Source organism: Melanerpes formicivorus, unplaced genomic scaffold, assembly GCF_026170545.1.
Source record: "Melanerpes formicivorus ecotype bairdi unplaced genomic scaffold, bMelFor1.0.p_v2 SCAF_12, whole genome shotgun sequence".
NCBI classification, from domain to species: domain Eukaryota; kingdom Metazoa; phylum Chordata; class Aves; order Piciformes; family Picidae; genus Melanerpes; species Melanerpes formicivorus.
This window is the reverse complement of record NW_027142364.1, coordinates 6,784,915-6,795,342: the sequence shown is the minus strand read 5'-3', so window position 1 is coordinate 6,795,342 and position 10,428 is coordinate 6,784,915. Positions and strand designations below refer to the sequence as shown.

General features: G+C 41.9%; 1 protein-coding gene across 3 annotated transcripts; it reads right to left on the bottom strand.

Annotated features, from left to right (window-relative positions):
- Positions 1 to 9: 9 nt before the first annotated feature.
- Positions 10 to 9,787, bottom strand: TTC14 (tetratricopeptide repeat domain 14). Of its 3 annotated transcripts, none has more exons than XM_068145078.1 (12): positions 9,624 to 9,787; positions 9,409 to 9,530; positions 8,978 to 9,177; positions 8,534 to 8,618; positions 8,319 to 8,448; positions 7,188 to 7,340; positions 6,441 to 6,512; positions 4,976 to 5,095; positions 4,769 to 4,891; positions 3,994 to 4,111; positions 1,905 to 2,011; positions 10 to 1,466 (listed from the first exon to the last, which is right to left on the bottom strand). In XM_068145078.1, exons 1-12 carry the CDS (start codon positions 9,785 to 9,787, stop codon positions 485 to 487), a joined length of 2,376 nt encoding a protein of 791 aa, XP_068001179.1. In that variant the 3' UTR covers positions 10 to 484. The 3 variants fall into 3 exon arrangements, 2 of the variants coding, with proteins under 2 accessions (XP_068001179.1, XP_068001180.1); XR_010988165.1 differs by lacking the exon at positions 10 to 1,466 and adding an exon at positions 2,495 to 3,324 and having other exon boundaries at positions 1,938 to 2,011; XM_068145079.1 differs by lacking the exon at positions 10 to 1,466 and having other exon boundaries at positions 1,919 to 3,324.
- Positions 9,788 to 10,428: the final 641 nt, after the last annotated feature.

Genomic DNA, 10,428 nt, shown 5'->3' with positions numbered 1-10,428 from the left:
ACACAAAAATTAAGAAAATTAAGAAAATTTAATGACCAAACAAGCTATGTACATTGATGGCACAGGACTTGCACTCTCAGTTATCCCCTTCCTATATCTGGAAGTTAAGCTTGATACAAAAATATCAACAGTCAACAGTATCCCAAGGGATGAGAAAAACAAAACCCATCTGTCATTAAAGTGCCTATCTGATGTGAGTTACAGCTACCTGGGTAGGGGTATCAAAGGATTTCAACCCACCAGCCAGAGAATGTTGTACAGAACACCCCAAATTAAGAGCACCAGAAACTTTAGATTTTAAATAACTGATACTTTATGTAAGGTATCCTTGTGTCTCTTTCCAACATATGATCTTAAGAATTCTTTGACATTTTGCAAGACAGAACAAATTTTGCCGTTCTCTCTTTATAAGCATTTCCTCAAGAAATACTCAGATATAAGTTCATTTAACTACACTCACGAGAACAGCAATTTTGAAAGTACTTTACTGTTTCTTCTGCTTACTTCCTTTTTCCCTCTCAAACTCCGCTATTTGATTGAAAATGTTAACTAAGTTCTGGGGCAGGTTTCTTTTAATGCCACTTTCTGTTTGTGCTGTATCACTTAAAGACATATCCTCCTCTGCTTCCTTTGCTTTACTAGTTTCCTCAGAACTTCTTTTCCTACTCCTATACTCGCTTTCTGGTTTATGCTGACCTGACACATGCCTATCACTATCATAACTTCTATCACCTTCCCACGAGCAGGTGCTAGAGTATGATCTGTATTTCCCCACTGACTTGCCAGAATAGTCAGAGCCTGCTGGAGACATGTAATACCTGTCTTGACCTGAGCCATGTTTTTTAAACTGCTCTTTTCTTCCCTCTACATCCCTTTCTGACTTCCTAAAATAATGCATCCTGGGTTTATCATCTGACTTATGATATGAACCTGAAGAACCCCTCCAACTAGAGAAAAATCTCTCTGTCCTACCATATTTTTCAGTTTTGCTACTACTTGGCAGAGTTCTGGAGCTACTGTAAGAATCTCTTGAATCTTCAGACCTACCTCCAAAAGTGTCTTCATCATCACCTGAAGTCCTCGAAAAAGAACAGTGTCTGTCTTTCTCTTTTACCTCTGTTTTTGGACACACTAAGCTGTCCTGCCTTTCCAGCAGATTTTCCACTTCAAAACTTTGGTTAAGAAAGGAAGCAGAGATATCAGTCGGAGGCGAATACCACTCCTCCTTCCTAACCTGATCTTTATAACGGGAGGACGCTCTAGATGAGCGTTTCTTTGAGCTGTGGGCAGACTCAGATCTATTCCGACGCTTTTTCCTACGTTTCTTGCGATCAGAGGAAGAGGAGGAAGAAGAAACTGATACATCTGATGAAGAATCACTTGATGAGGAGGAGGAAGAGGAGGAGGAAGAAGAAGAGGAGGAGGAGGAGGAGGAGGAAGGTGATACTTTCCTTTTCTTCTTCAACCTAAAAAATGTAATTAACATGTGAGATAACCTTCAGCATCAGGCAAAATTATATGTAGAAAACAAACCTGTACTCCCCAGTTTGGCTGACATTGAGCTTTTAAGGTATGAATGACCTGGCAAGACAATTTCAAATGTAGTATCTTTATCAAGTTAAGACTAAAACTTCCAAACAGCTTGTTCTAAAAGGCATCTTTCCTTGTTAAATAAAGCATTAGACTGAAAAATACCTCATGTTCCAAAGCAGTCCTTAAAATTCTCTTACAGATACATCTCCATGAAAGGTTAAATGCCCAAAACGAAATTCCTGAGGAAATGCAGCTTACCTAGGTGGAAGTTCTACCTAGCTTACTCCTGAACAACCCATTTCCTAACAGGCTGTCCACAGTCTTATCTACATTTATTGCCATACAATGAGTATACTGAGTAAGAATGTTACCTTTTTTCTTCTTTTAAGAGCTTACGCAATTTTTGTGCACTCGTTTCTACTTTCTTTTCTTTTTGTCTCTCTTCTTTGGCAGCTTTCTCCCTCATTTCCAAAGATTTCTTTTTTGAACCCAGGCATCAGAAAAAAGTTACATCATAAGTGTTAACAGCGGTAGTTTTTCCCATGTCCCCAAACCCCATTCAAATATGTAATACCAGGGATGTTTTACCAGGATTCCCAGACCAAAAAATGAATATTGTTCAGGAGTTTGGCATTGGCCATTGTGAGTGTACATTAAGGACCATATTGCAGTTTTTATTCCATTAAAAAAAGGGGGGAAAAAAAAAGTATTTGACCAGCCATTGCAGGGGTACCAGTGATCCAGCACACCGTGAAGCATGAAGCCCAAAAGGGATAGAGAAGAGTATGCAAGAAAAACACAGCACCAACATGGAGAGCAGAAGGGGGGAAAAAAACCAAAACACAAAAAAAAAGGATAAGAAAAGTTTGAGGGGAAGTGTTGTTATTGTAGTTTACCAGCAGAACATGGCAGAACCCATTTTAAAACGTGAATTTCAAGTTGGCCATGTTTGAATACAAACCGTTTTGTACCAATTTCACAGAGCAGTTTGATGCATAGTTTACGTAAGAAATCATGTCCCACGGGTTTGTTGGTGAGGAGCAGCACCAGACGTCGGACAGCAATAACGGTCCAGTTCAGAAGAAAATGCATTGGAGAAAAACACATAATCAGTATTACAGGAAAGAACTCTTCAGTGTTGCTTCAGCCATACTAGCACAACAGTGATGATACCAGACTTGTGTTATTAAAATACAGGTAAATGCAGACAAGCGTCTCACTAGATGAATAATCCTTAAACTACTTAAGCCTGTTAGAGATCAGACCTCTGCCATCTACAGGTCAAATGAGTAGCTCTATGCTTATTCTGAGTGAGCAGAATGTCTAATTATTGGTTTTAAAACTTGTCAACTGTATTAACAGATACAACAAAGGAAATCCTTAATTGCAGTTCAGGCTATGCAGACCAACAAACAATCCTGGGTTTTACCTGCTGCATCCATTACCCATGATACCAGGAACGTGCTAAAGCAGAGTAAATTTATCTCCTACTCGATGGGAGCATTTTTCATCATTTTAACTGAGACTGACACCTCTTTTTCTAAAGCAGCTAAATGTGGACAGTGCTCAAATATCACACAACAGTTTATCTATGACACAATTCAGTTTTATTGAAGATTGTCACATCTCCTCTTCCCCCTTCTTTCAACACAACCTGTCAGCATTATGGCTCCACCAACTGAAGAAGTGTTGATTAAGGCCATCTACCCCAGTCTATGCACTTCCTTACATGCAGAGGCACAGAACAAAACAAGCCTGTTCTCAGTGCTCTATTTTAATCTTTGATCCTTTCTGGAAGACAAGTAAAGGAGGTAAAAAAAAAAAACCAAAACAAAAAACAAGAAGATAACTCAGGTTAGCACAGAGACCCACCAGGGCTCACCTGGGACACATGCTGCATGCAAGAGAAGAGAGAAAGAAAAACAGCAGAGAAGAAAGCTGAGAGATTCAAACTACCTGCCCACAAAACTCTCCACCTCCTGCTGTTTTCCTTTAAATCACTTCTTAATTTCCCCTCTCCCATGATCTTCCTGTGAGCTAGCTAATTCCAAATTAAAAGGATCTGGCAGCACAATGGTGTGCAATGATTACTACGCTAGCCCAAGTGTTTTTGCACTTCACATGCCTGTATTCACAGAATGCCCTATGTTAACATTACTAATCATGCTTCTGTGATGGAATATTCTTATCATTACTTTAGCAGACAGGGTTAACAGCTTTGCTCTTTCCTGTCTCCACTGTTTGGCATTTCTTTACTATCCTGTTCAAAACAGTGGTGTCATCAAGAGGTACCTTTCTTCTGGTAGGTACAGCCATAATGCTCACTAAAAGATTTACTGTGGAGAAGGGAAGCAGAGAATAAGACAAACCATCAACTTAAACTCTCCCTGATTTAATGTGACTTTAGATGTTCACTTATTGTCACTGAGAGCGTTATATGAAGAGAAAGTAAAGAATCACCTGCATATGCTTACGGAGTTTCGTTAGGGCCTCTTCTGCTTCCTGAAAGGTCTCATCCAAACTTAAGGCTTTTTTATAGTAATTCTCAGCATTTAGCAGTTTGTCTTCCTCTTCCAACCTAAAATTCAAGTTACAATTCAGAGACAATACAGCCATAGATCTTGACAGGGTTTTTTTCTTGGTTTTAGGGCTATGACCCTACCACTACATCACTCCAAGACCTTCTCCGTATTAGCGCACTTCAGTAAAGAAGTAAGATTGTATTTTTGACAGGTTATCAATTCTTAATCATCACCAGTAACACCATTTTTTTGACATTTCAACTCTGGTTTCAAAAATACTCTCTCTCCTCAACACAGGGCTTAGAAGTAATTTGTTCATTCACTATTCAGCAATAGAATTGTGTATTAAAGTGGCGAACCAGTGTTGCAATACAGTAACAGAACATCATTTTGTTAAGCATACTTTCTTTAAAAAAACAAAAACAAACAAAACTTACTGGGATACCAAAAACTTGATGCAAGTCTGGTAGGGTGCCCCTCTGAAAGGGTATCAAGGATTAAAACTCAAATATTTTTCCAAAGGTTTAACTGAGACAGAGGAGAATGTGCAAACCAACTGCAAAAGCAGGAGTATTTCCAATACAGACTTCCCTTTTGTTTTTTCAGACACATAGCCTGGAAAGAGGCTGTTCTCTGTCCTAACTAGAATGGTATTAAAAAAGCATTGGGAAAAACTGTTAGCAAGCGAACAAAACCACAACCCTAACACTTACTGCCCGCCTCTTTCCACAAGCGTCTGACAGAGGTATTTCCTTGCATTCCTATGGGTAGGGCAGTTTTCCAAAGCAATTTCAAAGTCACCTATGGCTTTGTTTAGACTTCCTTTTGTTGCATACCTAGGACAACAGAAAGGTGCATGCTTTTTTTAGTGATGCTTCTCTTTCACAAGGTAGCTAAACCAATGCAATGAGCAGACTTACAGAGCTCCGCGTGCTACCAAAGCTTCAACGTTTTGTGGATCAATTTCCAACGCTTTGTTGTACTCATTCATGGCTTCCACATGGCGCCCAACCTTAAAATAATCAACCCCAGCCTTCACACTGCAGAAAAATATTAGAAAACATTACATACAGCCCTTAGCCCATGCACCCATGCAAATCTCACCCTCTTAGTTACTCACAAACAGTTCCAAATGAGCAACAGGTCACTACAGTATTTGACCTTGTTCCAAGGTACTTAAAACAGGCATTTCAAATTAATTCCACAACAATATGTTGTCTTTAATCCAAAATCTTCAGGTATTGAAGAGCACTTCTGCAGATAGTGCTACACCACACTGCTTCTCATTTATGGAATGAATATTTAAGCACTTCTCTGCACAAACTCTGTGTGACCTACCAACACTAGACTGGAAGAGGCTTTAATTGTATCCAAAGCTGATGACCTGACCCTTTCTTCTGATAAGTTAATCTTTTGGCAACTGATACGAGCTGAATTTCAGTACTTCTCATTACAGACTTCTTTAAAGTTTATATTTAACATGATAAGAAACTTTTTCTGCAATTAATCCAAGTTGCAAAACACTAAGAGAAATGCTTTGTTAGTATAGGAACCAGAAATTCAGAGGCTTCTCTCAGATTATTTTAGCTAGTAGAGCCAAGTTTTTCCACAAAAACTTTACGTTTATAGGAGGCAACTCCCTCTCTTCTATCTCCTCCACCCTGCAGCATGCTCAAAATCATTGCCTAGTATAAAAGCAAAGCACCTACCCAGAGCTGCTCTTCCAAATGCAGCCAGGAAAATACATTTAACTTTTCAAAGTCAACAAGTGCACTTGGTAAATCTACAGTTTGAGGCTGAAGTGCCATGACAAGCAGTATCAAGTCATTCAACACTCAACTGGAAAATGGAAAACTGTATTCTTGGCATTGTCACAAATCCTGCTCTCATCCCATCAATGGGCCGGTGTACTATAAAGATTCAAAGTTCTCCCATAAACCTGAGATGCTTCCTGGAACCCAATCTTGAGACTTTATCTATCATGAACCCACCTGGCAGTTAGGGTTACTGTCAAGAAGATCTTTCTGGTTACCTCACTACACATGCAGTAGAAAAACTGGTTCAATGTATATTTTCTTTTAAGAAGTGTAACCTGTAATCTAACCTAACAAGGAACAATGGCTACAAGGTAGAACACAGGAGATTCCACCTCAACACCAGGAGACATTTCTTTATGGTGAGGGTGATGGAGCACACTGCTCAGAGAGGCTGTGGAGTCTCCTCTGGAGACTCTCACAGTCTCCCTGGATGTGTTCCTGTGCGTTATGCCCTAGGTGATCCTGCTTTGTCAAGCAGTTGGACTCAATGATCTCTGGAGATCCCTTCTAATGCCTAACATTTTGTGATTCTAACAATAAGCTTTGACAAGAGCAAAGTATTGCATACCATTTCAAGGCCCAAGATGCAGACTGCTTTTTCCTCAACGCAGGGGCATAATCTTCTTCATTGAAATTTTTACTTTAAGGGGAAAAAAAACACAACAAAAACATCAAACTGGCCTTCTGAGTCTACAAAATTAGACTTACAATGTGTAGCATGGGTGAAATAAGCTGAAACATTATTTATACAATGCCTTACACTGTTCTTCTCAGATAGAAATGTTCTTCTATATTTCTGAAACCAATTTTTCCCAGCTCATTCTAAAAGTGCAGAATTGAACCAGTACAACTGCAGAACACTTAAAAACATACCATATTCACACCTGCTTTGGGGCCTAATACAATACAGGGATCACATCATTAATCATTGCAAATGTTTGGGCCTATTTTACTAGAGGTCAGATTACTAAAATAAGCATTGTGAACAAACAGGTGTCAGAAAACATTTAAACAATGGCCCTGCATTTCAATCCAAAGATGTTGACAGGATCTAAGGAATGAATTCCAAAGGTATTTGGTATCAAGCTTTGCTGGATAAGGTGTCTCACTTACTAAAAGCAACTGAATTTCAAATGGGAATTTATTACTCTAGAGGAGTTTGCTTTTAAATATTTAAGGACACATAAGCTGCAGCCATGCAAATCAAAGTGAAAAAGGTTTAAGTGGTCTAGTACTTCCACTCACAAGTCTACTTCAATGGATTAGAATAATCTCCACAAAGCTACAGGACAGGAACAATGTAAAAATCACTTACATTTGAAGACTTCTCATCAAAGACGGTGGATTTGATTCACTTAGTCCCAGTTTTTCTGCTAAAAATTCCACTAATGATGGATTAGCGAATCCTGGGGAACGATGCAAAACCTCTTCAAATGTCTCCCCTGTATTAGCAACTTCCATGCTTCGCCTTAAAAAAGCATCAGTGTACACAATCACAACCCCACAGACACTATACTCAACTTTATGATGCATGTTTAGAATAAAAATGGCTTTATTGCTGTTACTGCTCATGAGTTCTTCTCTTTACAGGCACCTATTTTCCTACCTGTTAGCAACCCTGATATCCTTGAGACTGAGGGAGCTGGGGTTGCTTAGCCTGGAGAAGAGGAAGCTCAGAGGAGCCCTTATTTCTCTCTACAACTACCTGAAGGGAGGTTGTAGCCAGGTGGGGGGTGGTCTCTTCTCCCAGGCAACCTGCACCAGAACAATAGGACACAGTCTCAAGCTGCGCCAGGGGAGGTTTAAGCTGGATATTAGGAAGAAGTTCTTCACAGAAAGTGATTGCCCATTGGAATGGGCTCCCCAGGGAGGTGGTGGAGTCACCATCACTAGAGGTGTTTAGGAGGAGACTGGATGGGGCGCTTGGTGCCATGGTTTAGTTGGTAAGATAGTGCTGGGTGATAGGTTGGACTTGATGATCTCAAAGGTCTTTCTGAACCTGGTTACTTCTACTCTGGCACCATTCCAGGTATCTCCAGGACACAAAAACCATGACCAAAATTGCAAGGATAGCTGTGTCCTTCTGTCTTCTAAGGGTAATTATCAAGTTTAAGAACGTCATTGTTTCTTAGGGTTGGATTTTTATTTGTTTGTTTGCTTTGTTTAGGTTTAGTTTGGTTGGTGTTTGGGGTTTTTTTTTAAGACTGTCCCACAGCAACAGATACCTCACTCTGCTTTTTGCTTTCCTTACGTTATGAGCAGGAAGCTAAAAGTTCAACCACACCTGACACATCCAGAAACAAGTATGTTAAATGAAATAAACAATAAAAGTATGTAATTATCCTACTGAATCAGAACCACAGGCAAGTTTAAAGAACAGTCTGACAAAGATGCTCTTCAGACATACTGAATACATCCAGCAAGCACAGTTCAGTGACATTCTTACTTATAATGTAATGGGAGGTCATCAGAAGTAATTACGCCTAGTTTTGTACTGGAAAGACTTGGTGGAAGAGCTGAGCTGTAAAGAGACACGGTGAGCTTCTCGTGGTAACGATCAATGTCCTTGATTGCAGCTGCAGAAACAATAAAAGTTAAGAGTAAACTACAAAGATGTCTCAAAACTGAAAAAAAATCCTGGCAACTTTTGCAGCTACTTGCCTCGAATAAGGTCCCCAGTTTGATAGTAAGATAAAGGATCTCCGTGGTTGCTTTGAGGAGGTACATCTCTCAAAGGACAAAGAGCCTGCAATAAAAGAAACTAAGAGTATCGAAAACAGAGCCAAAATATTGTCTCTCTGCAAGATTAAGACAAAATAATTATTAATCTTCATGCACATCAGAGCTGTGATAGTTAAAGGTATGGCTCAGTTCAAACAGAAACCTATGCATCCATAAATGATCATCTTTTCAAGCCAAAAGTAATAAATATTGAGTATGGGCCATAAAGAGTTTGCTGACTCAGCAACACATCAGAAGATGACCACCCTGAAGCTCAGTTTCACCTTTACAGATACAACTTTACTAAGAGACACAAGAAGTGACTAATGCATTAAGAAGCTATTACTTATCAAGAAGAAAACATTGATCAAAGCTGTATCTTACAGTGATTTCTATATCTGCAATCTCCCGTATGACACCACTTCCCAGGCAGATCAGCACCATGAAAAAGCCAAATTCACGGATAGATGTAATCTTCCCAATCACAATATCCCCACGCTCGATGTCTCGAAAAAATAATTCCCTCCTGTCTTCCCTGGGAACATCCATGAACCGTTCCAGAGGAGGCATAACAGCATAATACTCTGTAACACGAGACAATCACAGTTAGGAAATGACCAAGCTACAGCCTGAAAACATGTAGCACTTCACGACAGCAAAACCTGACTTATTTGTACTACCACGGAGCGATAGCAAGAAGTTTTCACTGTTTCAAAAACCCACTACTACATTTAAGTACAGTGTCCTCACGCTACCCTTCGGGTGCTGGAGTGACAGCCCTGCCGGGGAGCCCGGCCCGCCCCGACAAGGCTTACCTTCATTTTCTTCAATCGTCTCAGCTATGGGACCATTGGGTTTCCACGAGTGCGCGAAAAGAAGATCAGCTTTTTTGGCAATGAAGCGTTTTATCTCGATGTCAAGGCTCGACTTCTCTTTCCTAGGAGAAGGAGAAGGCGGTGAGAAACACCCCGCGGCCCCTCACGGCTCTCTTGCTCGCTCCCCTTGACCGCCCTGTCTAGGCGCCTCTCACCAGGCGGCCGGCGGCTGCGGGGCCCCGCGGGACGGCTCAAGGCTAGTCCCCGGCGGTGGTAGCAGTCCGCGGAAGTCAGGGTTGTCATGTTGCTCAGAGCGGAGCAGCGAGAGCAGCGTGGGGCCATGGTAGCTCAGTGCCTGACGCAGCAGCTCCCGGTCCATCCCCCGCTGCCGCCGCCGCCGCCGCCGCCGCCGCCGCTGCCGCCGCTTGGCCCGGAACAGCAACCGGCCCCGGAATCAGTCTCTGCCCAGCCGGACGACAGGGACAGCAAGGCGCAGGCGCCCTGCCCTGCCCAGAGCGCCCCCTGGGCAGTAGGAGGACCGTGTCTTTGTTCTAAGGGGTGACGGCAGCAGCAGCACCCTCTCCGTTTGCGCGCCCGTTCTCAGGGCTCCCCCTGCCTGTATTAAAAAAAAACACAAAACAAAAACAAAACACAAAACAAAATAAAACAAAAAACCGAAAAGGTAAAAGGTACATGGACTGTTGGTGGCTACGTAAACTCTCCCCAGCGTCGAGGGAGTGGCGCCCGGTAGCAGCCGTGAACGGCCATTGCCACGGCGGCTATGCCGGAAGAGGGCGCTGCGCCCCCGTGCTACCCGCCTCGGCCCAGGCTGAGGCTGAGCGCGGCCGCCGCGGTGTGCAGTTAGCGGGAGTGAAAGGGTACGGCGCTGCTCTCGCGTCGGTGGGTCTCATACGGAGGCCGCGCAGCCTACCTACTTGCAGCAAACTACACTTGTCTGAAGTGTATATGTGTCAGAAAGCAGAGAATCTACAGAGATGCAGAAACACAGCAGACAATAAG